Source organism: Schistocerca nitens, chromosome 1 (genome assembly GCF_023898315.1).
Source record: "Schistocerca nitens isolate TAMUIC-IGC-003100 chromosome 1, iqSchNite1.1, whole genome shotgun sequence".
In the NCBI taxonomy this organism is placed as follows: domain Eukaryota; kingdom Metazoa; phylum Arthropoda; class Insecta; order Orthoptera; family Acrididae; genus Schistocerca; species Schistocerca nitens.
In genome coordinates, this window is record NC_064614.1 from 786,313,886 (window position 1) to 786,341,845 (window position 27,960).

A 27,960-nucleotide genomic window follows, 5' to 3' on the forward strand; every position below is an offset into this window, starting at 1 on the left:
TGGTCAGGTGCTCATAATGGATTAACCTATAAAGGAATTTAGTACAACAAGTCATAAGACTGTAGGATTTTGTGGCAACGATAGTAAAATATGTCCTCTTATAGACATTCCTGATGTTTCACATATGGCGCAGTTTTCTGTGAGTAATAAACAGTATCAGATAAGAAAGCAGTTAACTTGAAACCTCCTGCAAAGTTCTACAAATGTAAAGGTAACTAGTTAGGTACCACTACAGATATGAAATTAAGAAAATTTGGCATGTTCTTCGGTTATGTAAGTGCTGTAGTTAATCTTATCTTCGATGTGGTCCGTATCCTTTCTTGTGTCACGCACAGGGTGATTCAAAAGAACGGCAAATTTTGAAAGTTCTGTTGGTACCTGTGGGCGATTGGTACCGCTGAGTAACAGACGCGTCCGCAGCTAGGTCGTGCGGTAGCGTTCTCGCTTCCCACGCCCGGATTCCCGGGTTCGATTCCCGGCGGGGTCAGGGATTTTCTCTGCCTCGTGTTGACTGGGTGTTGGGTGCTGTCCTTAGGTTAGTTAGGTTTAAGTAGTTCTAAGTTCTAGGGGACTGATGACCATAGATGTTAAGTCCCATAGTGCTCAGAGCCATTTGAACCATTTTTATCCAGTAACATACGCCAGTCTGTCAACGACACTTGCCATTTCGTTACTACGGATGCTTGGTGTGGTATGCAACGTGCATTTGCGATCAAAGCGTTTTACAACAACAATGACAGTGTGGAGGGCACACGCAGTCAATTCCACCGTCATTTTAATTTAGGACGCCACGATCGTATTCCATCAGCAAGTAATACACGGATACGTAATTTCGAGTAAACTGGTTCGGTAATGAAAATGAAACCTCCAGGCCGTGTGCGAACCGTTCGCACACCAAAAAATATCCTGTCTGTTCTACATGCTGTCATACGAAGTCCACATCACTCAACATCTTTACAGTTGCATAGGTCAAGCGTTCGAAGAATATTAGTGCAAGAATTGCAGTGCCATCCACACAAGTTACAGATCGTCCTGTAACTGAAATCCAACGATCACGTTACGCGACCACAATTCTGCGAATTAATGCTTGAAAAGGTAAACAAGGACGAGGATTTTATTAACAAACTGTGAATATCAGACGGAGCCCATTTCCACTTCCGTGGATTTGTTAGAAAACAAAGTTTTAGATACCTACTGAGCTACACCAGCGTCCATTGCACAGCAGTGAAGTTATCGTGTGCTATGTCATCATACGGTGTGGTATTCGCCCCTTTTTTTTTTTTCTTTTTGTGGGGTTACCTTAAAAGCATAGTGTTCCTTAGTCAACCTACGACAACGGAAGAATTAAAAGCCAAGATCTGAGAAACGATCGCCGAAATTTCAGTTGAGATGTTACGTCAAACCATAAACTATGTAACAAAGAGACCGCAGAATTTTTGAGTAGAGAAGCAGCTCACCTGCAAGATATCATCTTCAAAAAATAAATTGCACTGTATGTATGCTAAAAGGGCATTATGTTTGTTACTAAATAAATATTTATTAAAAAATTGTTTCAATGAAATTATTTAATTTTCCAGGTTTCCTGTTTCTCTGAATAGCTCTATATTTTCTACCTTTCACGCCGAAGATATACGTTTCTGGCGATATATTACTTAGAATTTTGCTAGCGTGTGTATGATTTGAGTGCTACTTACATAATGTCAAAGATATTCTAACATCTACTAGATATAACTTCGACGATTGAAACTGTGCATTGTTAAGTTCTGCCCATGTCTACAAATTTGATGAAAGAATATAATTTTTGACGCAGTACTACGTGAGATTCGTTAGATGGGAATAGGCATTTTAAAAATCGGTTATAATGTCATAATATTTTCTGATATAGCATGGGAATAGGAACAGAAAGAGCATGTGACAGTGGTATCTTCCTAAAGGCGGTGTTATGGAATGCAACTTTCGAAAAGAAAATCAAAACGTAAAATTTAAGTATGATAACTGATCGATGTTCTCCTGAAGCTGAAACATAGTCACCAGGTTAAAACCGCGCACGGTGACCTTGGAGACGACTTCGCACTAAAGATACAGCTGCTTATAACTCAATGTCGGTGCACGTCGACTTAGTGATACACGCTTTTAAATGACCTCCATAGACGAGAGGGTCGGGGCTTCTTTGAACCTTCCATACAGTTGCGGCTGCAGTGTTAGAGCAAAAGAGCATGTGTACACCGACTTCTGACACCTGGCGGATTTATTGTTTTTTTTCTCTTTGAATGCTGTTAAATGTAACATAGATGCGTTAATCTTAAATATACGGCACTTCAATCTACCGCGCTACTGCTGCTTCTCTAGACTATGTGTAGCTTAGCATCAGGGTCACAAACACGTCTTCAGTTGACATCAGAGTCACGAGCGAGCACATTTTCAGTTGCGCAAGCTTTTGCGTATGCGCAACTAGGAAGACGTAACCCTCTTATGAGTCAAATCCCTACGGACTTATGAAACAACGTGCACGGTTCGTGGCGTGCGTAGCTACCCTTACCACTGAGCTACATTTTTACTTCAGTGCCACCAGGTGGTAACACTCTGCAGCAGGCTTTCAGCCTCGCTCACTTGACATAAATCGTTCTAGGCTGTATCTCACTACTCAGATATGCCAGCCCACTCGCTATATCGTAAAATTAGAACAGGCATCAGTGTACGCTATTGTTATACTGATAGAAAAATATTTTATGTGTTATGTATATTTTGTTTTCGATTCTGTCATACAGTAATCCATTTGTATTCTACTCAAGTGATCATGTTGGTAGACATCACTGCTTGAGACACAAATGAATTACAGACATTGGCTGCGAGCAAGTATTGATTGAAATCAATAGGGAAAATTGAAAATTTCTGTCGAACGCGGGTCTCCCTGCTTAGTAGGCAGATGCGCCGACCAGTAAGCATCAGGTCACAGTAGTCCTTGCAACTACACGTACTACCCTCTCACGCCTCCTGTTAGATCCAAATTCTCAACTATTACTGTAATGCCCCTTGCCCATTATCCTCATTACTCGCGGCATTCCGTCGATTTCCGTAAGAATTCGAGCCTGGTGTGCATCTGTAACGAAGAGATCGTTGGCCGTCTCGCCTTAATTATATATTCCCACAAACGGCAGTTTGTATTCGAATTTGGTTGCTTACTTTGCGGAAATCGGCTTTCGTGTGCATTGTCAGCATTAACTCTGTTGAAAGTATATCAAGTGCTCACAGAAAAGTAAATTACCACGAGAACTGAGGCTCCCATATTAAATCCGTTGATTGAAAAAGTGACGAAATCAAATAAATACGACTACAAGTGAGTATTTAACAAAGAAGTGTACAATAAACGTAAGTGGTTGTGTGGGTGCAATGTAAGAATGTCTGATTTCCAACCCGGAAGTTAATTCGTGTACTAACACAGGTGTTAGGAATCTTGTAAATTTCTCCGAAAAAATAGAAAACCACGAAAACTCCAACTTTCACAAAAATGGGGAACGGAGGATTCCGAAAGCTTATATATTATTTTGTTCTTGCCCTAAACAGAGCTTAATTACGCATAAAACAACAAAAACCCACAAAAACAATTCTTTCTTTTGTTGGACAAGTTATGCATATTATTATTATTGATATTGGCAGTAGCTGCATTTGCATAAATTTGTTCATAAGGACAATTATTCTACAGCAGATGCCATTTCACTCTCTCAAATTTATCTGAATCTAAAAACTTGTGAAGACGCGGAATGTATGCCCACGAGCCGCCGTTGCTACCATTCCGATTTTTTTTTTTTTTTTTTTTTTTTGCAGCGGTGGTCCACGAAGAGAAGTTGGTTACCATATTCAGATCTGATTTGCATATGTAAACTAAGGAGTGACTTTCGCATTCTTTTTTCGCGTTAGCGGAGCCCCCAGACTCCCTTGGGGGGCGAGTTATTGGTCGAGCCAAGCACCGTGACGAAGCCATCTATCTGCAGTTGCCGCGAGCAGTACGTGCTGCCACCTTCCGACCGGTCTTGAAACTACAACGAGGTGTCTGAGTGAGAACGTGTTAGCAGATACCGGTACTGGAAAACTACAGTACATCTTATGACACCTGTGGAATTTCTCTAGCTAATTAAATGTCGGAATATAGCGACAGACTGATAATTAAATTCATCTCATCTAGGGACACGTGCTTCTTCGAGCAATTAAACAATAAAGGAAACGCAAAAATGACCCCACTACGTATACAGATTCTCACCTGGAATAAACGCTTTCGCAGTAGCGTTACATTATATCAGATTATTTCCAAACCCACTAAATGGACGTAGAATACTTACTATATACACGTAGGACGTCGTTCAGCAGCTCAAAACTTAATTATTTACATTTTCTAGGAAAATAAAAGTTGATTTTAAGCACAGACACTACCGAAACTATTTTCTTCTCTAGGATCGGTGTATCGGTGTACCGATTTTAAGACACATTCGCATTATTTCAGCCCGCATTTTATCGTAACGACGTGTGAGCTCCCCGTTTTTGTTATTTTAACAGCCACATTTAATACGCTCAAGATTCTTGTAGAGTTCTCACCGTCTTACTTATGGACCGGGGCGAAGCATCAGCGTCATCTTCTCTCTCTCTCTCTTTCAGTTCCAAACCCTACTGAAGCTCTGCTAGGAAGGTGCAGAAATAACCAAACCAATGTTTGGTGTAACGTTAATTCCATCCAATAATGACTCGCATCTGAAAAACTCGCTATCTTTTCGATCAAAACAGTATCAGCAATCATCGTACAGGTTTTTTTAACTGACTCCCCAAAATCATTAAGTACTGCAGAAAATAAAATGGCATTAACTCTCGTTCTAATTTCTAAAACTGCTTGATAAGACTTAGCATTACATTTAACAGATTGTGAACACAATAAATTCGTAAGAACTGTCGCTCGTCTCTTATAAGCCACCAACAGGTAGTAGTCGTCATTTTTTCCTGTTTTCTCACTTCTCTTATTGTTAATGAGAAATTATTTATAATTCAGTTACCTATTAGGAGCATTACTATTTAACCACGATATAGTCTTAAAGATAACCAAACCTGGAACAGAAAATTTTACAGTTATTTTCGAAACCAGACAAACATCAGGTGCAGTAGCTTTTACATTTAAAATAAACACTAGACATTACCACAAACAACGATCATCAACTTGGATGCATTTCAGATAAGAAGTAATTTTTAAAAAAATTTACAAGTAATTTTTTTACAGCTATAAAACAACAGCTACCATGTTCAATTGCAATTTACACTTCATTCAAGAACATTACTATTATTATTATTAAAATGGTTCAAATGGCACTAAGCACTATGGGACATAACATCTGAGGTCATCAGTCCCCTAGACTTAGAACTACTTAAACCGAACTAACCTAAGGACATCACACACATCCATGCCCGATGTAGGATTCCAACCTGCGACCGTAGGAGCAGCGTGGTTCCGGACTGAAGCGCGTAGAACCGCTCGGCCACCGCGGCCGGCTATTATTATTACACTAACGTATTGAGATGCCTATGATCATTAGCTGTCTTACAGTGATCGTATGTACTTAAGGAGTGAAATTACAGTGTGTAAAGTGGTCGTAGCAGAGAGGTAAATAGTAGGAGTTCAAAAGCAAACTAGTTGTAAAAAAGGGACTGAAAACCGCATATGTGCCAATGTACACATATTTGTTAATGAAAAGCATAGAGAAAGAAGTTAAAAGGCAAACACAAAAACGACAGTTGCCAAACAATTAGCAAACGAGCCGAAAAAAACCATAAAATCTAAGGAAACCAGACGAATGTAAATTATAATTTATAAGTGGGTAATCCAGGTGAGCGGATACTAAGTAACCTTTGAGCTGAAAATTAATTACAGACAAACAGAACACATTCAGAGCTCAAATAAGAAGGCGCGCTATCTGTTAGGTTGAACGGCCATTACCATGTAAACATAGAATTAAAAACATCAGAGGCTCATTTAACCTACTATAAAAGGAGTTGGTTGGCTTATACACTCAAGAGCTAGTTACATTAGTTTGAACTGCACCGTTTTTCCGTAGCTGAAGGGTGTGGTTCCGTATAACCTGCATAGAGCGCCATAAATTTTCGGAGTATGTACAATAAATAAAAAAATTTCGTTTCAGATCACTTTTAACGACGCGAGAAATTTATATAATCTCTGATAAACTGCCGCACTCAGTCTGAACGCGAATAAGAGTTTTGCGGCATACATAATAATGTTGAATAATACTGTTTTCCGTGAACAAACATTCCATCTGATTTAATAAAAATTCCTATTTCTGTTCTGTAAGTTAAGTAATTTGCTTACAGAAAAATATCACTGTAAGAACACGTTACTATTTTCTACAGGAAACTATTCACGTTGTGTTCAAGCAAAATCTGTGATTACATCCCAAATTACTTTCTAGCATCTCCTCATACAATATCTGTCAAGGCTACGTCAGAAAAGTTACGTATTTTCCCATTTACAAATATAAAAATGGCTTATTTCATGAAATAATAGTACCTTTATTTCTCGCATATGTCGCGTTCTGAAGTCTATTTCAGTTTTCTTTCTTCTGCTTCCCTTCCAGACAATATTTTGTTTCGCCCTGTAATTATTAAAAGCTGTCTAAATACAAATTGGTTATATATTATTATTTATTAAAATTTGAGACTATGAAGGCCTACAGTGCCAAATGCTCTGATGTTACAGAATTGCTGATGACCCCAATCTGAACAATTGAACAATCGAATAAATAAATAAAATACTTAAACTTCCTAGAGAGTTAAGACTTTGTGCTCTACTGAGACTTAAACCTTTCGTAGGGAATTCCCCGACAAACTGAGCCAGCTCAGGACGATCTTTTACAGGTTCGGAAGAGTGCATACTCTATTTAAAATAAGAGTCCTCAATGAAATAAATAACTTTTCAGAGCCTCACGGCACTTCAGCAAAGGTTGATTTCTTGTTTCATTTGACGTGTGTTTGTTTTATTGTATTGGCCTCTGGGTACACCAACATAGCCACTTCAACCTTGCAGGGCCTGCACTTTCATTGGATCTAAGCACTATTGGACTTAACATATGAGGTCATCAGTCTCCTAGACTTATAAGTACGTAAACCTAACTAACCTAAGGACATCACACACATCGATGCCCGAGGCAGGATTCGAACCTGCGACCCCTGAGAAAAGGGGATCTTAACAGACGGACATATATAAGAAGTGATCTCATAAGGGTTCCGTTTTTAGCGATTGACGTACGGAACCGTATAAAATGAGAACACAGTATTCATGCATGGTTGTTGTTATTTCGTTATCTTCATCATGTTACAGTTTTGTACGTTACCTAAGGAAATTTATTTACCTCAAGACGTACCTATCATGTTATTAGCGAATTTTACTATTTTAAAAAAATGGACGACTGTTAATTTTTTACAGATGCGTTCTGATGCTTCGGTTAACGATTCCACCTCATACTCGAGCGATGTATGTTTCAGAACAACAGCAGAATTGCTTAGTTTAATAAGACAAGATTTTCACTTGTCAGGTTCGTTATGTAAGTAGTTGGACAACGCCGATCTTAATCCAACAAATACGACCTAGATTTTAGTGTTCTGTATAGACTAAGGCTTCACAGCGATTGATTGCAATGATGGTGCTTCTTTGCCTTTACGGCATAACAAGGTTTTATTTAACGTGATAAACTGACAGTATAGTTTCCTATGACAAAGGTGTTGTGGTTCTCATAGTTAATTGCAGACTTGTTTCATACTTGTTACATTTCATTATAGTGACTGAGCTTCACAGAAACTAGTCAAATAGACTTCGTGTAATTAACTACGACTCTGGCTTGACTACTGCTCTAAAGTCAAATAAATCTGAAGAAAACTTACATTTAGTCACGCTCCTTAAGACAGTCATGTCTAATTACAGAATAAGTTCCGCCTAACGTTACATATCTAAAGGTAAAATTTGTTTGATTTGTTACCTGTAAATCTGCTTGGTGTATTCTGCTTCCTCTAGCAGTTGTGACTTGTTATGTGGCTTAGATTTCACCTTTACTATTGTACTCGATGCTACAATTGTGTACATACATTACGTTTGTAGCGTTTTTACCTATTGCGGCCTTTTTGGCTGATAATGACATCATGCGGCAGGCGGAGTCTCTCCTACTTTACCCATAGCCTCTCTATGCTACCAAGCAGTTGACGTTCATGTGTCATACCTACTCCATACCCACCTCCGCCTGCCACCATTGGGTATATTTTCTTTTAATTATTCTTATGTTTATATGTCTCAGTTTGTAGCTCTTTTTGTTACATGTCCCTCTAAGTCTGTTAATGTAATAATATTTCAGAGTATGGTATGAAGATGGTCTTAAAAATAGAATGAAACCGGTCACCATCTCAAAACGTTTTTATATGATCAAAACTGTTTTAGTTTTTAAAAAATATTTCACTTGGGTCGCTGTTGTTCCAATGGTCCTTATAACAATTATTAAAGGGAAAAGGCTTAGAATTATTATTATTCGAAAATAAGACATCCTCGTACCTGTATCAAGAAACTATAGGGCGTGCTCCGAAAAACTCGACCTTCATACGAGTGCCCAATGCTGCAGTCCAAGTTTGTCCACACGCGGCCATACCATGGCTCTTGGGAGAGAAAAGTGGTGGGGGTTAGCAAAGACGCACCTAGGAACCTGCGGCTAACAAACTGTCCAAACACGAAGACGCTCCTTAACATTCCCTGTGGGTGTAGGTATAACCTCTCTGAATTCTTGTATCGCAAGATGGCTTAATTACCATACTACGCTACAGATTACATATACACACAAAGGATTCAAACTAACCGCATTCACAAAGTCATGCATCCTTGCTTTCAAAGGAGGCGTACAGGTAGAAAAATATGTAGAGGTGACCGGATATAAAAGTTGCTCTCTCTCCCAAAGACATATTACCATCACGTACAGGTAACTTGTGGCGTCATCTGCAGATAATGCTCACAGAGAGAGCCGTTCCGAATAAAACTGATGTAATGGACCCATTTCAAAATGAGAGCACCATACTGTTTGTTCGCATGATCCCGGCGGAGGTTCGAGTCCTCCCTCGGGCATGGGTGTGTGTGTTTGTCCTTAGGATAATTTAGGTTAAGAAGTGTGTAAGCTTAGGGACTGATGACCTTAGCAGCTAAGTCCCATAAGATTTCACACACATTTGAACATTTGAGTTCCCTTTAGTCTAATGTATTAACGTTAGTTTCTGCAATGCGGAGAGTGAGTGCGCTATTTTTACGATAAAGGCAGGTTGGGCCATCTTACTGTACGCTATCTAACTTTTAATGGCTATGAGTTCATTCGTATAAGCAGGCTGAATAGTCCACTCTTCTTACTTTTAGTATCTACATTGGTATAACCAACAAAGACAGCATATTTGTAGCCATAGGGTGTACAAAAAAACACACACACACACACAGCACTCGACTATTGTTGGAGAATGCTTGCTAAACTACTGTCATTAATTTTTGTCTTGTTTACGATAAAATAGCGGTCACGTTTTCCAAAAGAGATTTTGAAGTTCCCGTGATGTTGAAATTAGCTCAACGAGTGACGCAGTTGATTTGTAGGTCCTCTATCGATTGGCATAGCATTTTAATATAAGATCGTAAATTTTATTTGTCAGCTCGTTGTCCAAATTTTGTTTAGAGGTTACAGCTATTTCTAAAATTATGCGCATTTTACGGGAAATGAAATTAATTAAATTCATTTAAACGTTTCCATCTTTCAAAGTTTTAAAAAGTTTGTCCATTATATTACACAATGCAACAATGAAAAATTATTCTGTGATACTTTATTGGAAATGTTAGCGTTTGCACGTGACTGAGGCATGGAACTCCCAATTTTTCGTTTAATGCCCATTTCTTCCACGTGGTAAAACAAAAATATTGTAATAAGATGCCTTGTTGCAGATAACATATTCACAATGTTCACTGAAGGAAATTCATTACTACTCCCAGATTTATACACAGTAAATCACTGATGCATGGAATAGATTGCTGTTTAGTTTATCTAATTCCCATTCTATTCACGGACGAAGTGTGGTAATGAGCGCTCATGCTGTTTCGAGAATAAACACCCCTACAGGAGAGAGGGATGATACATTATGTACAGTATGCATAAGCTTCACTATAGGAGTGTGGTGATTTGACGCAGAATCCGTATTTTATGGGAAGCCTTTATCAGCCTGTAAGCTGCAGCGCTGGCACGTACACTGGAGGCCCCTTCTGACGCTACCGTGCTTTGTTGTGTTTCAGGAGGGCAGCCATGTTCGCGCGACTGTGCCAGCACAATGTCGCCGGTGAGTAGCCACGGCACGCCGCTGCTGCTCCAGCCGACGAGGCGGCGACCTTTGACAGGCGCCTTCAGTGCGCTGGAAGCTGCGCTACCCACCTCCTCATGCTCTGCTACTTTGTCCTCCTTGTCCAGAACTACACTGGCCGCACCGTGTTGCCTCACTTAATTGTACGTAACAAGGGCAAGTGTATGTTGCGACGCCTCCGACCTCCAAAAGAGTATCCAGCCACGCTCAGCAATACCTAACGTTTTTTTCATATTATGTGAAGAGCTTATTTCAATAGTGGTACAAGTCCATAACCTCAACTTTTCTGCCTATAATGCTTCTGAAATTAATGATCCAAACAAACAGAAAGAAAGGTTCATCTCTAGCAAGAAGCCATATGCTTGAATATTTCTGGTCTCTCAACTGCGTATTTTTTGGTGCTCATTTAACTTTAGGACTCTGTATCTCAAAACGAACAAAATTGGACTTGTACCACTATTGAAATAACCCCTTCATGTAATGGATGTTCGAGTGATATATTTCTGCGTTATTCCGGTTTAGTTTCCATATAAGCGGCATTAGGGTATCGTACGATCTAGTTTAGCTCGTAGTTTTATTATTTCATTTCATTATCAATCAACAGTCTAAAAACACAAGAAAAATCAACAAAATTTGACCGGAATTCATTACTTCAATAATGACGAATTTACATACTACTTTATTCAGGTCAGACTATTAGAAAATGACGAAACATCACAAGAAATTGACACTTTGTTGCCTGCTTTACATTGTACAGCTCTGCGTTGATTGTACTCAAGAGCTTAATTTTTTTGGTTTATCTTGTTAGCGAGGACTCGCTTTGATTGGTGCATCATATCACTGGCTTCATAGTGAAAGTACACTGTAACTGGTCCGTCATGTTATTGACTTCGTGATTTGGGAACATTTTCACTGGCGCGAAATATTACAGAACTCTCTGAGAGGGCTCATTTTCGTTGGCAGGAAATATAACTGGCCACGCAATCACGGCACACACTTTCAGTGGTCCGTCACATGACAGGCTTGGAAACAAGAACACGTTTTCATCTGTCTCTCATATGACAATATCCACATTAAAGGGTTAGAAACCTCTAATGTGATCAAGAACTGTATCCCACATGGCAAAAAGATCTGGCACCCGTTACAGCCAATGGAACGAAACTTTATTGGATCGTTCAGATTGGTTGTCTTAGCAGTGGCGAAAAAATTTCAAGTGCCTGACTCTTCTATCCGTAATATCAAAACTGTGTATAGGTATGCCTGTGTGACCCAATTCTATCCGTTGTGCACGTTACATCAAAACGTGTTAAAGTATTCGTAAAACGTTTTTGCAATTTTGTGCATATATTTTGTGATTACACGTTGGGGGGCAGGAAAAGGATATAACAATTTTTAATTGGTATTATCTCTTTTATTACCCAACATTCAACATGTTTATTGATACAACATAATGGAGCATATGTGGAATTTAAGGGCTCCAAAATGAAGTGTATAAAACAGTCTTGCGATCTGTGAGTAACGTTGTAGTATATAAGCAGTGTCCTAGTTTCGCTATGCATTTTTCAAGCCGCCTGCCGAAGTAGACAGAAACAGATCCTCCACTTTATTTGCTGTGGGACAATTTCCTGATGAATGACCCATTTAATGTCGTCTAATGTTCGTGATCTGTTTGTGCACCCTCGATTTAAAGTATTCCATAGAAAGAGGACACACATGCTGTGAACTGCCGCACCTGTCGGCCAAGTAGTGTCACCATTAGGAGAACCTATGCCAGCAGGAAAATTGACAGTTGTGTGAACGGTCCCCCATGTTTCGGAAACCATATTATTTGTAATTTTTGCGTATTAGCTTTGTGATTGAACGTTACTGATAGTGCAGGGTGCGGTAAAAAGATCTAAATCCTTATGTGTCGTCTTCTTAGTCCGCATTGATAGCAACTCCTTGTGTACAACTCCTTCAAACAAGTATGTCCCAGTTGCATATTTCATCATAACCCCACAGCACACTGTCACTTTGTCACTGTGAAGGGGATGTCCACACATGTCTTTAGGTACTTTACTTGACCAAAAGCTGGAGCTGTCATTGTTAACATTACCATGTAAACGGCAATGAAATTCATTGCTTTTGATGAGAACAAAGTCACGAATCAAAACTTCAGTCGTATGATCTGAAAATGTTGCGCGTTTTGCGTAATCTGGAATCTTCTGCTACTGAACCATCTCTGTGTGGGTGAAAGAGTAAATTGTAATGAAGATCTCGATACACCCTGAGACTGGATTCATTGCAGAAGCGTGTTTATGAACTGGCTACATGGACTGCATAGCGTGTCTTACTCTCTCAATGTTTTCATGTGTTCGTTCTGACGATACACGATCCTTTGACTTTCGTTTGAGAGCTAAATCTGTTTCGCTGAAGTCCTCATTTATAACAAAATTATATCGACTGGAACACGCACTTTTCGTCCCAGCTGCGTGCTAGCGGTAAAGATGCTGAGTTGCAACGTAGTTTAAAAAATGCTTGCATATCAGATGCACGGTACTAAAACGTCCAAGAGCTGCCTACACGCATGAGCAATAGGATTAGGGATAGCTTCTGCATAGTTGTGGATGCTCTTGTCACCACAGTGAAGTGAGTGGAATGCTGAGGCATTGTCGTGTAAGTGGCAGCTTGTCAAATCTTAAACTACCTGTCGGTATGACAAATTGGTGCTGCATTGGCGAGATGTGCAGTATCACCGCATAAGATTGTGGTCAGGTCAAGGATGCCCGATGCACGGGACACCTCATCTCCGACTGCTTGTGGAGAATGGGCTTCGTAAGTGCCAGCGTGACGAGGGTTTACCGAGAGGACTTTGATTCGCGTGCAACCCCTACCACGCGGGAAAAAAATGCTGGGGCGACAACGTGTTGGTTCCAAAGACAGCCGTCGACTAACACGGACTGTAAAAAGAGTAGGTGAACTACCGAGCAGAAACCCCTTACCAGTCCACAGTTCGGTGCTGGACAAGAACGATGTGAACTGCCACGCGAAGCTACCTCTCCATACAACGAACGCCTCGACCCGTTTCTTTTCCAGGTCGTAACGCTACCGCCCTACTCGGACGTACGTTGGCTGTATAAAGCCTGTACTGTAATAAGTTCACGGGCTTCACCTTATAAACAAGGATTTTAGTACATAAGTTGACCGCGTGTACCTAATAAAAGCAAGATCGGACTTGTACTCAGTCAATAACTACAGTGATGCATCAGGCAAATGTAAAGTATAATTGCTCGTTCGCATGGACAAGAAGTATACACAGTAGATGCTACCTATAATTAATAATTCGGTCGCCAGCCTACTTAGGCAATGAGTGAGTTTTTCCTTGTACAAGTGGGTGCATGTACAAGCATAGTAACACGTAGTAATGATGCGTTATATGGCAAAGTTTGGAACCAGAAAAATCCACTGAACTAAAGCTTTCTCTTTTTGTACTAATTTGGACGAGATAAATTTACACAACACCACACAGCAATTATTACTACGAACTGCATTTTGTATATTGATCAGACTGAAATCGGGCATAGATTGTCCTAGAATAAGCAGTTTTGAAAGCACACATACAATGTCACTATTAAAATTGGAAAACAACACTAATACACTTAGGATTAATATAGGACTTAGCTTTACTGGACTGATCTAATCAGTACACTTCAAGGTTTGAAAAAATGGACAAGAGAAAGGGGGGGGGGGGGGGGAGCCTGAAACTGTTATGGTCGTTATACTGAAACTGTTAAGTACATAAAGGCAAATTAACACTCAAAATTATCAATCTATGGATAACTACTCTTTTGTCTTACTTCTGAATAATTTAACTGTCATTATTTCTGTCTCAGATTAATTAAATAATATCGCTAACTCAATTCAAAAACTCTCTTCCAAGTTAGTCATTCTTTTGTTCTTTACCAACATTTGCAATAACACATAGAACTTTAAACTTCTTTATAGCATAGGTTTGTCTGCTGATAATTCTTATTAACACTAATTTTAAACTTTCAGTTCAGGATACTCGGGTTGCACAATACGAGGTAAGGATCCTGTCTAGGTCAGTGATCAGGATAAGTCATGGTTAAAGCAATTCTGGTAAAAGTCACGTTATTATTGAACAGTTAGAAACATTTTCGACACTGGTCCACACAGATACACTTCTAAAGATGAAATAAATGTTTGACCTGTGCAAGTCGATGCGACGGTTGGCGGGCAGCGAGATAGCGGGCAGCACGGCACACATACGAGCACGGCTAAGGCTCACACTCCATCGGCACTTTCCATCTTCTTAGCGTCGTAATCTTTCCAATTTTGTGCCTCAGAATATAGCCACGCCAAGTAGTCGTCGGAATCGGTTCATCCGAGGCTCAATGGAATCAACTTTTCCTGGGTAGCCGCCTCGGTACAGTACGTGTTCCTCTGACCGATTCACAACTCCGACTGTTGCTCCCTCCGACTGTGATACTGAGCCCGTTGTGCCGAACCGCGCCAGTGTGCGTCTTCCCGCGCTCGCCTGCCTCCACCTTTTCCCGCTCCCCTACAGGTAGGGTATTCACCACAGGTTTTCTACTTCACATATCCTAAAGCATTACCTACGTATGGACCAAGTGTTTAAATTACAATTTTCACATCTTACAATAGTTTTAACATTAAGTACACTTTCTTTTTGATTATCACATTATTTGAAATCTAACATAAATAATAATATTCATTTCAAAAGTTGCTCACAGTTTCTTTAACATGACACGAAAAGAGAAAGAAATGAAATCAAACATTGTTCACACTAATTTATCGAAATTCATAAAGAAAAAAATTATTATATGTACAGTTGTCGTTACAAGGTGAACAACAAAAGCTGCAGATTTGCATAACCGTGACTATTATAGTTCACTTGCGGCGGCGAGGTATCGTTCCTTTCGCTGATCTCCTCGGAGGTATGTGTCCCAAAACAAGTTATCAGAGGACCAGTGTGAACTTTCTGCATGTTATTGCCATCTGTCAGTAGCCGACAGGTAAAGAGAACCTGCTAATAATTTGAAGAATACTTATAATTTACAACTCCCTTGTGTAGGTTGCACCCTCCTTCAACTTTATTTTTTACCCTTTGCTCCCCTCCGCTTCGTATTGTGGCATCGGATTAGTTCGCACTTGCAGGCAGGCAACCCAATGAACAGATCTGCAAAGCGGGCTGCTGTGACGTCTTCCCGGACGTTTCGTGCTAGTGAGCTGCACGTAAGTGTTGCCATTTGGCGTGCCACAGTCGGTCACCTAATCGCACACCTATATTGTCAGCTAAAACCTGGAAAGGTGCTCTATCCACTGATGGTTGTTTTCTGGATGTTTCGTAGTTTTTTTCAATCGTATTCTGAAGTCTCAGAGGTATTTACGAACAACCGCTCCCCACATTAGAAAACGAAACGGTGCAAAATATATTTCTCATGCTGTTACTTCTGGCTGTTCGCCTCCCTAGCTTCGTCCCAAACAGAGGACACGGATTCGATTCCCGGTACTCTCAGAGATTTTTCCTTTGTGTTAGGTGAAAGGCAGAGCCACGGATTTAGTGGGGAGATGGAGCGGACTGGTTGTGCAAAGACAATACCCCCAAATAATTTTAACAACAATATTAAAACAATTTTCTAAAATAGCCTCCATTGAACAAGGTTGCATTTTACTCCCTTAAGTTGAAATTTAAAAAAAGGCTCAAACAATACCAGAAGCAAACACAACTCAGTGCGCAGAGCGCACTTAACCACTTTTTAATATTAAGAATCAGGTTGCGTAGCTATCAGTTAGTCCCCAAAGTCGTAGCGCGTCGGCTGCTTTAAGGAAGACAGTTCTTTTACAATAATATACAAACTATCGATTACAGAGGACGCTTTCCATTAAATTTCCACAAGTTAAATCAGCTACCAAAAGCATTTACGAGAGCGCTTCATAGCAAATAATTTAACCGTAGCTCACGCAGAAAACGATCAACTTAAATTCTCACGCGATCATTTCAATTGGTTAACCGAAGGAAATGCAATTAACCAAATTCAGTTTATCAAGAACAGTTAGCAACATATTAACCTGAGAGCTCTCCGCTATTTTCGGTAATTACTGCACTGTGCCAGTCCTCGAACAAGAAAATTTCCAGTTTACTGTATAACCGTACACAGTGAGATGTTACAATAACATAAAAGACAACCTTTTATCGAAGTACCTTGTACAGACTAGGCTTACTTGAAATTACATACCATCTAGCCACTCCTTGGACCGATTGTGTGTTTATACTGGTCGTTCCACATTTTTCAGGCCTGACTACCAGAACAATAGGTTCATCTCGATCAACATAGCAGGTTATACTTCGTGCCTTATATCCACGAAACCAAATCAACTTCTTGTTACCGACGCTGTCTATACAGGGTGTTACAAAAAGGTACGGCCAAACTTTCAGGAAACATTCCTCACACACAAATAAAGAAAAGATGTTATGTGGACATGTGTCCGGAAACGCTTAATTTCCATGTTAGAGCTCATTTTAGTTTCGTCAGGATGTTCTTCCACCTACGCTCAATGGAGCACGTTATCATGATTTCATACGGGATACTCTACCTGTGCCGCTAGAACATGTGCCTTTACAAGTACGACACAACATGTGGTTCATGCACGATGGAGCTCTTGCACATTTCAGTCGAAGTGTTCGTACGCTTCTCAACAACAGATCCGGTAACCGATGGATTGGTAGAGGCGGACCAATTCCATGCCCTCCACGCTCTCCTGACCTCAACCCTCTTGACTTTCATTTGTGGGGGCATTTGAAAGCTCTTGTCCTCGCAACCCGGGTACCAAATGTAGAGACTCTTCGTGCTCGTATTGTGGACGGCTGTGATACAATACGCCATTCTCCAGGGCTGCATCAGCGCATCAGGGATTCCATGCGACGCAGGTTGGATGCATGTATCCTCGCTAACGGAGGACATTTTGAACATTTCCTGTAACAAAGTGTTTGAAGTCACGCTGGTACATTCTGTTGCTGTGTGTTTCCATTCCATGATTAAGTAATAAAATGAGCTCTAACATGGAAAGTAAGCGTTTCCGGACACATGTCCACATAACATATTTTCTTTCTTTGTGTGTGAGGAATGTTTCCTGAAAGTTTGGCCGTACCTTTTTGTAACACCCTGTATTTCTCCCCCTCTTAAAAGATCGGTTTCAAAACACAGTTCTACGAGGTTATAGAAAAAGATCACTTCATTGGGTGAAATCGAAACCAGTTCCCTCGTTTTCAATGACCAAAAGTTTCAAAAATTCCAAAAGCGACATGCTATCTTTCTATACAAGATGGCTATCGTGGCGTGTCGTTTTCTTCCTCCGAATTAGCGAAATACTGCGCACGTGGCTTCCTTTAAACACGCACGCTCCTCTGCTCCCAGCAGCCTCACTAATGTACGTCAACTCGCTAGCCGTTACGCTCACAAACTCCTCCTGCTCGCGCAGAACCACTTGCTATCCTTGCCCGCGAGCGCTCTCCTCTTGCTCGCATCATCATACTACCAAAGACATTATATGAAGACGAAACAGCCAATCGAAGGTTCATCAGTACTGGGACGGGTGCACTCATCCACGAGAGGTGACCTGACCATCTACTTGACCGAGTAGTAACGGTTCGAGGTCACGGAATCTGACAACGGCCGGGAGAGCGCTCTGCTTACCTCTCGCTCCTCCATACTGCACCCAATAGCGCAATTGGGGGAGGATGACGTGGCAGTCGGTCGGTACTGTTGGGTCCAAGAAGACATGGACGGAGTTTACGAGTTTACTCTTGACTGCGACATTAATTGAAAAATACATACGTTAACGTGTTTCACTCCAAAAAATATTGATAGTGAAAGGCTTAAAAGACAGAGCGCACTATACCTGTCAACAGGATGCATAACATTTACTGCCTCACTGAAAAGAGGATTCATTCTATTACGTTTGACTGAAGCTACTAAATAAAACAAGTTCTTTACTAAAATTTCGGTGCTACTGTTCCGTTCATTCATACAGCACATTCTCTCATTAGTAGCCAGCATAAACATAGAACCTGCGACCTATCGTTCAAACAACTGCAGTTTCAACCAGGCAAGAAACAGTCTGAAAAACCGCGGAATATTCGTCAATTTATTAAGGTCGTCCAAGACTACGAGTATACAGTTCGCTAGTATTTCGTAGTCTGAAATTCCTGAAATACGGCTTCATAGCATGTCACACTGTTGTTTAGTCCACTGCAAGAAAATCGCAATTTTCACTATAAATCCCAGTACTACGGAAAACGTGCTTTCAGCGGATCTCGGTAGTTTTCGAGCTATTAAACTTTTCAACAAAAAGCAAATTAGAACATTTTCACGAAACTACTAGAGCACCAGGGTGGCCGAGCGGTTCTAGGAGCTACAGTCTGGAACCGCGCGACCGCTACGGTCGCAGGTTCGAATCCTGCCTCGGGCATGGATGGATGTGATGTCCTTAGGTTAGTTAGGTTTAAGTAGTTCTAAGTTCTAGGGGACTGATGACCTGGTGACAAACGGGCGTTAATCTATTTCACCTTCAGAACTAGCAGCACTCTTTCAAATGATAGAGCACAGTAAGCATCAGTCCTTTTTTACAGGTTCTATTAGGCAAATCTAGATTTCAGGTAGTGGTTAGCCATTATCACTGCACTATTTCATAGCATTAATGCGTGTCCTAGCACGTCAGTCCTCTGTTGCGCGGGCTTCTGACACAGTTCGTTCAAGACTCCTCCTCTCTGATAAGCTGGAATGTACTATAGGCATTACCTTCATACCTTTGCGTGGACAACGCGGCGATTTCCCTGCCTGGCCAGTCCTCACCTCCGAATATAATTTAAACATGTACCAAAGTTTCTACTTTCCCGAAAAAATATAAACTGGAAACAGCTCCATCTGTGGTTGTCATCAGGACAGAAGTTAACATTTGTTTATAGAATACTTAAACTAGCTAATTTAATTCGTATTGAACGCCACAAATGTGACTCACTGCTCGATTACATAATGTGATTCACACGACCATTCGTCATTACTTATCAAAAGTGACAAGCCTCATAAGTCACATGCATGGTCCATTCATCCCGTCAGTCTCTCAGACAGCACAATAACTGAAACTTACTGTTTCAAACAACTAAAAATAATAATTACGGCTGTAAACAGAAATCATAATATAAAATATAGTTTTATATGTTTGACATTCTGTCAACGCTTGGGGTTGATTTGAGTCGTTATATTATTCTTCAAAAATCACGTTCGCCAAGATCGGTTGTAAATCGATCTTGATGATTCTGATTTTTTAAGAATAATATAAAACATAGTTTTCTGAACAACGTAATGCTTAATTAACTATTTCAGAACAAATTTTTTAATTAAAGTACTTTGTCAATCCATCCCCAACAAAGAAGGAAAAGAAAGTTACTTTCAACAGTAAATTACAACATCTATATTTTAGGTAATTTTGAATATTTCATAAATTATTTCAGTTACAGAACTGAAACTCGTCCAATAGTTAGCTGTTGTTATTCCGAAAGTTTACATTAAATTTCATGGTGACTCGTGTACGAGAAATGACTTTCTTAATTAAAAGGTGGAAGGTTTAAACTAGAGGCTCAGACGGCTCTGCGACGGTATCGGATGCGGATTTTCGACTTCCGCTATTGGGTACAGAATTGTAGGGTTCCCCTCAATAGGTCAGACGTCCACTACACGCAGGAAGCGGCTTCTAGGGTAGCGGGGTACGTGTGGCGTGCACATGGGGCTTTTTTAAGTTAGAGGACCCCTCCCTTAGGAGCAAACACGATTTACCTGTTAAATCAGCCACAACGACCTCAGAGAATCTTGGTCCTCGCAGATCAGAGATAGAAAAGATTAAAATTATTTTATTTAACTGCAGAAGCATCCAACAAAAGGTCCCAGAATTAGTATCGCTTACTGAAGGTTATATTGCACAGATAATATTGGGAATAGAAAGCTGGTTGAAGCCAGACATCAATGACAACAAGACCCTAAGTTCAGACTGGAATTTTATCGTAAGGATAAGTTAGTCGCCAATGGTGGCGGCTTGTTTAATGCAGTAAAAAATTCAATAAAATCTAGCGAGGTTATCACGGATTCCGAATGAGAATTAATCGGGGTGAAATTGAGTCTCAAAGAACGGTCAAAAATGGTCATCGTATGCTTTTATAGACCACCTGGGCCAGGATCTATAGTTGTAGAGTGCTTCAGGTAGGACTTGCAGAATATCATTAGTAATTTTCCTGATCATTCCGTTGCAATAGGCGGTGACTTCAACCCGTCAGGTATAGATTGGGAGCGTTATTCCATCAAAACTGGTGCCAGAGACAGGGAATCGTGTGGCATTGTTCTGGATGTCTTGTCCGAAAATTACCTTGAGCAGATAGTCGCCAATAGTAGTGGCGTGTTTATTGCAGTAAAAAATTCGATAAAATCTAGCGAAGTTATCACGGATTCCGAATGAGAATTAATCGGGGTGAAATTGAGTGTGAAAGAACGGTCAAAAATGAAGATCGGATGATTTTATAGACCACTCGCGAGGGTAACGTCTTAGACCTTCTGGCAACAAACAGACCTGAACTTATCTAGTCAGTTAAAGTAGAGGAAGGTATCAGTGTTCATAAAGCTGTGACAGCATCTATGACGACAGGGGAACGTTAAGAAAGGCAGGAAGATGTATTTGCTCAGCAAGGGTTACAGGATACAAATTTAAGAATATATCTGCAGCCAGCATCATATTTTCGGTGATGAAGCCGAAGATGTGGAGAACAAATGGAGCCGCGTGGTCCGAGGCGCCTTGTCACGGTCCGCGCGGCTCCCCCTGCCGGAGGTTCGAATCCTCCCTCGGGCATGGGTGTGTGCGTCGTCCTTAGCGTAAGTTTAAGTTAGATCAATGGTGTGTAAGCTTAGGGACCGATGACCTCATCAGTTTGGTCCCATAAGACCTTACCACAAATTACCGAGACAAGTAAGTTCCGAGAAAGGTTTTAAGGAATGGGAAAGATCCACCATGATTTAATAGCCATGTTAGAAAAGCGCTACGTATACAAAGAGCACTTCATCGCAGTTTCAAGAGAAGTAAAAACCTAGTTGACAAACAAAAGCTGAAAGAAGCGAAAATGAGCGTATAGGGAGCTATGAGAGAAGCGTTCAATGATTTCGAAATTAAGACGTCAACCGACCTGAGTATAAACTATAAGAGATTTTCGTCGTTTGTAAGATCAGTAAGTTGGTCAAAATCATCTATTCATTCTCTCAGCGACCATACCGTCACCGAAACAGATGATAACAGAGAGAAGGCCGTAATACTGAATTCAGTCTTCCGAAGTTGTTTCACCGCGGAAGATCGTAACACTGTCCCTCCTTTCAATCGTCGTGTGAAGGTCGAAATGGCAGATATTGAGATAACCGATCTCGGAATTGAAAAGCATCTATAATCACTTAATAGTGGAAAGGCTTCAGGACTGGATGAGATACCTATAATATTCTATAAATATTATGCGAAAGAACTTGCTCCCCTTATAGCAGTAATTTATCGTAGATCGCTTGAGCAACGACAGGTACGTAACGACTGGAAAAAAGTGCTGGTCATTCCCGTTTTTAAGAAAGGCCGTAAGACAGATCCAGACAATTATAGACTTATATCGTTGAAGTCAATTTGTTGTAGAGTTATGGAACATGTTTTATGCTCAAGAACTATGACCTTCTTTGAAAATGAACATCTCCTCTATAAAAATCAATATGAATTCCGAAAACAGAGATCCTGTGAAACTCAGCTCGCTCTGTTCCTCCATGATATACTCAGCGCAGTGTACAACGGCGTCAGGCTGATGCCGTTAAGGCATTTGACACCGTCCCGCATTGACGTTTAATGAAAAAGATACGAGCTTACGGATTATCGGAGCAGATCTGCGATTGGATTCAATACTTTCTTGCAGATAGAACTCAACACGTCGCTCTTAACGGAACTAAATCGACAGATGTAAAAATATCTCGAGTACCATAAGGAAGTGTGATAGGACCGTTGCTGTTACAATATGTATAAATGATCTAGTACAAAGCGTCGGTTGCTCTTCAATGCTATCGCAGATGTTGCAGTTATTTATACCAAAGTAGCAACGCGAGAAGATAATAAAAAGTAACAGAACGATGTGCAGATAACTGATGAATGGTGCAGACTCTGGCTGTTGACTCAGAACGTAAATAAATGTAACATATTGCGCATACATAGGAAAAGAAATCCACTACTGTACAGCTACACTATTGATGACAAACAGCTGGAGACAGCGTCTGCCGTAAAATATCTAGGCACAACTACCCAGAGCGACCTTAAGTGGTAGGAACATATAAAACAGATAATGGGAAAAGCAAACGCCAGACTCAGATTCATCGGAAGAATTTTAAGGAGATGTAACTCATCCACGAAAGAAATGGCTTATAAGGCGCTTGTTCGCCCTATTCTTGAGTATTGTTCATCTATGTGGGATCCCTATCAGGTAGGACTGATAGAGGGGACAGAGAAGTTATTACGAAGAGCGGCGCGTTTCGTCACGGGATCGTTTAGCTGGTGAGAGAGCACTGGCAGACGTAACAAGAGAGGCGTTGTGCATCACGGAGATATTTACTATTGAAATTTCGGGACAGTAATTTTCAGGAGAAGTCAGACAACATATTATTGCCCCCACATACATCTCGCGTATTGACCACGAGGAGAAAATTCGAGAAATTAGAGCCAATACAGAGGCTTACCGACAATTATTCGCGAGTGGAACAGGGTTGGAGGGATGAGATAGTGGTACTGAAAGTACCCTCCGCCACACACCATTAGGTGGCTTGCGGATATGATGTAGATGAAAGATTGGTGTGTTGATTATTACCATCTACAAAGTGGACGCGTATGAACGGGCAGCCTACATACGAACACAGGAAACGACAGATGGCACTCCGTCAGCTTGTGAACGCGTTTTTAAAACACAGGGTTACTCAGAGCAACAATAAGACTCACAGCTTCCTAATCCTCATTGTATACCGCTACGCCACACACTTACATTTCGCTAGTACTTTCTCCCACGTACGTATATATAACTAAAATTTCTTCAAAAACAGTAATTTAAATATCGAGAAATCATCTCTGTTTGCATATAGCAAAAAATGCCGATTTTTCTTTACGTAGTACCTAAGACGTAATTCAGAACGCAGAACGTCGACTGCGCTGCAAGATGTGCTGTGCAGCTTGCCTACGTACAAGGCGTTCGCCTGCTACAGGACGAAGAGGTAAGAATGATGCATACGCTTAGGTGTACCACTCATGTGGAATCTTGTAGGGGACCTCAGCACAGTTGCGCTAATCATTGCGTACAGTGTATCTGACTTATATCTACTGCCGAACTACGATAACAAGTTCAAGCACTTTTCCACAAACATGAGAGATCTTCTCTTTCGATGGACTTATGTTTTAATTATCTGATTTGGATCATACTTTTGTCTGTGCCTCGAGTTCCAAGTTAAATATTTTTATTGGCCGTGTTGCCTCTTTTTTCGTGGGCGAGCGAATTTTATAAAACTATTTCTTTTACTTCTGGTCCAATGTGGCCAGGATAGTGGCAATATAAAAATCCAGTTTCATTAATAATATAGAAGTAGAATTTTTTTTTAACTTTTTGTTTACTTTGAATCGAATACAAAGATCTGATAGTGCTGCAAGCATGCACTTTTCATACACTTTTCGCGTAAGATTATTTCAATTAATTTCGCCAATTAGTATGCTACTGATTGTGCCTCTTATAGTAGCGGATAAAAAAAATGGGGGAGTTCGTTTCAATAGCATATAATTCTTAAATTTGATGAACGTGAACTAACATCCTTCCGAGTCGTCTCCATCTTCGTAAAGAGGGAGAGTAAAATAAGTCTTCACTCTACACATCGTAGAGATAATATCTTTGACATATTACGTATGTACATGAATCTCATTGGAGGTTCAAAATAAAACTGAGATGTTACGATGTATGCCATTATTGAAATTCCGTAAAGCCTCGGAAATACGAATAAGCATGGTCCTATTAGCTCGCACTATTTATTTTCACCTGGTTAAAAAGTGTTTGGGATGGAACTCGTGGTGACATGCTCACTGGGGGAATGTGAGTTTGATTGTAACACCCGGCCCATCTACATCTACATCTACATCTACATTCATACTCCGCAAGCCACCCAACGGTGTGTGGCGGAGGGCACTTTACGTGCCACTGTCATTACCTCCCTTTCCTGTTCCAGTCGCGTATGGTTCGCGGGAAGAACGACTGTCTGAAAGCCTCCGTGCGCGCTCTAATCTCTCTAATTTTACATTCGTGATCTCCTCGGGAGGTATAAGTAGGGGGAAGCAATATACTCGATACCTCATCCAGAAACGCACCCTCTCGAAACCTGGCGAGCAAGCTACACCGCGATGCAGAGCGCCTCTCTTCCAGAGTCTGCCACTTGAGTTTCCTAAACATTTCCGTAACGCTATCACGGTTACCAAATAACCCTGTGACGAAACGCGCCGCTCTTCTTTGGATCTTCTCTATCTCCTCCGTCAACCCGATCTGGTACGGATCCCACACTGATGAGCAATACTCAAGTATAGGTCGAACGAGTGTTTTGTAAGCCACCTCCTTTGTTGATGGACTACATTTTCTAAGCACTCTCCCAATGAATCTCAACCTGGCATCCGCCTTACCAACAATTAATTTTATATGATCATTCCACTTCAAATCGTTCCGCACGCATACTCCCAGATATTTTACAGAAGTAACTGCTACCAGTGTTTGTTCCGCTATCATATAATCATACAATAAAGGATCCTTCTTTCTATGTATTCGCAATACATTACATTTGTCTATGTTAAGGGACAGTTGCCACTCCCTGCACCAAGTGCCTATCCGCTGCAGATCTTCCTGCATTTCGCTACAATTTTCTAATGCTGCAACTTCTGTGTATACTACAGCATCATCCGCGAAAAGCCGCATGGAACTTCCGACACTATCTACTAGGTCATTTATATATATTGTGAAAAGCAATGGTCCCATAACACTCCCCTGTGGTACGCCAGACTGCAGTCTGGAACCGCAAGACCGCTACGGTCGCAGGTTCGAATCCTGCCTCGGGCGTGGATGTTTGTGATGTCCTTAGGTTAGTTAGGTTTAACTAGTTCTAAGTTCTAGGGGACTAATGACCTCAGCAGTTGAGTCCCATAGTGCTCAGAGCCATTTGAACCATTTTTTGGTACGCCAGAGGTTACTTTAACGTCTGTAGACGTCTCTCCATTGAGAACAACATGCTGTGTTCTGTTTGCTAAAAACTCTTCGATCCAGCCACACAGCTGGTCTGATATTCCGTAGGCTCTTACTTTGTTTATCAGGCGACAGTGCGGAACTGTATCGAACGCCTTCCGGAAGTCAAGAAAAATAGCATCTACCTGGGAGCCTGTATCTAATATTTTCTGGGTCTCATGAACAAATAACGCGAGTTGGGTCTCACGCGATCGCTGTTTCCGGAATCCATGTTGATTCCTACATAGTAGATTCTGGGTTTCCAAAAACGACATGATACACGAGCAAAAAACATGTTCTAAAATTCTACAACAGATCGACGTCAGAGATATAGGTCTATAGTTTTGCGCATCTGCTCGACGACCCTTCTTGAAGACTGGGACTACCTGTGCTCTTTTCCAATCATTTGGAACCCTCCGTTCCTCTAGAGACTTGCGGTACACGGCTGTTAGAAGGGGGGCAAGTTCTTTCGCGTACTCTGTGTAGAATCGAATTGGTATCCCGTCAGGTCCAGTGGACTTTCCTCTGTTGAGTGATTTCAGTTGCTTTTCTATTCCTTGGACACTTATTTCGATGTCAGCCATTTTTTCGTTTGTGCGAGGATTTAGAGAAGGAACTGCAGTGCGGTCTTCCTCTGTGAAACAGCTTTGGAAAAAGGTGTTTAGTATTTCAGCTTTACGCGTGTCGTCCTCTGTTTCAATGCCATCATCATCCCGGAGTGTCTGGATATGCTGTTTCGAGCCACTTACTGATTTAACGTAAGACCAGAACTTCCTAGGATTTTCTGTCAAGTCTGTACATAGAATTTTACTTTCGAATTCACTGAACGCTTCTCGCATAGCCCTCCTTACGCTAACTTTGACATCGCTTAGCTTCTGTTTGTCTGAGAGGTTTTGGCTGCGTTTAAACTTGGAGTGAAGCTCTCTTTGCTTTCGCAGTAGTTTCCTAACTTTGTTGTTGTACCACGGTGGGTTTTTCCCGTCCCTCACACTTTTACTCGGCACGTACCTGTCTAAAACGCATTTTACGATTGCCTTGAACTTTTTCCATAAACACTCAACATTGTTAGTGTCGGAACAGAAATTTTCGTTTTGATCTGTTAGGTAGTCTGAAATCTGCCTTCTATTACTCTTGCTAAACAGATAAACCTTCCTCCCTTTTTTTATATTCCTATTAACTTCCATATTCAGGGATGCTACAACGGCCTTATGATCACTGATTCCCTGTTCTGCACTTACGGAGTCGAAAAGTTCGGGTCTATTTGTTATCAGTAGGTCCAAGATGTTATCTCCACGAGTCGGTTCTCTGTTTAATTGCTCGAGGTAATTTTCGGATAGTGCACTCAGTATAATGTCCCTCGATGCTCTGTCCCTACCACCTGTCCTAAACATCTGAGTGTCCCAGTCTATATCTGGTAAATTGAAATCTCCACCTAAGACTATAACATGCTGAGGAAATTTATGTGAAATGTATTCCAAGTTTTCTCTCAGTTGTTCTGCCACTAACGCTGCTGAGTCGGGAGGTCGGTAAAAGGAGCCAATTGTTAACCCAGCTCGGTTGTTGAGTGTAACCTCCACCCATAATAATTCACAGGAACTATCCACATCTACTTCACTACAGGATAAACTACTACTAACAGCGACGAACACTCCACCACCGGTTGCATGCAATCTACCCTTCCTAAACACCGTCTGTACCTTTGTAAAAATTTCGGCAGAATTTATCTCTGGCTTAAGCCAGCTCTCTGTACCTATAACGATTTCAGCTTCGGTGCTTTCTATCAGCGCTTGAAGTTCCGGTACTTTACCAACGCAGCTTCGACAGTTTACAATTACAATACCGATTGCTGCAGTATGACTCAATAATGTGAAAAGACCCCTCACTTGGTTGAGTTAAGTAGAAATCGATCTCGACTTAACAGAAGTGTAACAATTCCTAGGAATCAGAGAAGTGACGTTGTTAGTGAGAGATCACACAACGACGGGATTCGTTTTAGAAGGAAGAGATCTAATCAAAATTATTCCCTGTCCAATGTCATGATTGTTTAATAGACGGCGTCACGGGCAATCTCGGCCATCATCGTTTTCTTAACTAACGTAGTCTCAAATGATCTCCCTGTCGATGAATTTGTTATACGCTAAACGTTTCCCCTCGTTCTTTTTTATCGAACTGAAGTC

At 40.9% G+C, this 27,960-nt stretch overlaps 1 protein-coding gene across 1 annotated transcript in view; it reads left to right on the top strand.

Annotated features, from left to right (window-relative positions):
• Positions 1-27,960, top strand: part of LOC126203756 (uncharacterized) — a 1,215,674-nt gene that overhangs the window by 486,346 nt on the left and 701,368 nt on the right. The window contains exon 2 of the mRNA XM_049938159.1: positions 10,346-10,389. Within this exon, the coding sequence (XP_049794116.1) occupies positions 10,356-10,389 (34 nt within the window). The 5' untranslated portion in view covers positions 10,346-10,355. The remainder of the gene's footprint in view (positions 1-10,345; positions 10,390-27,960) is intronic.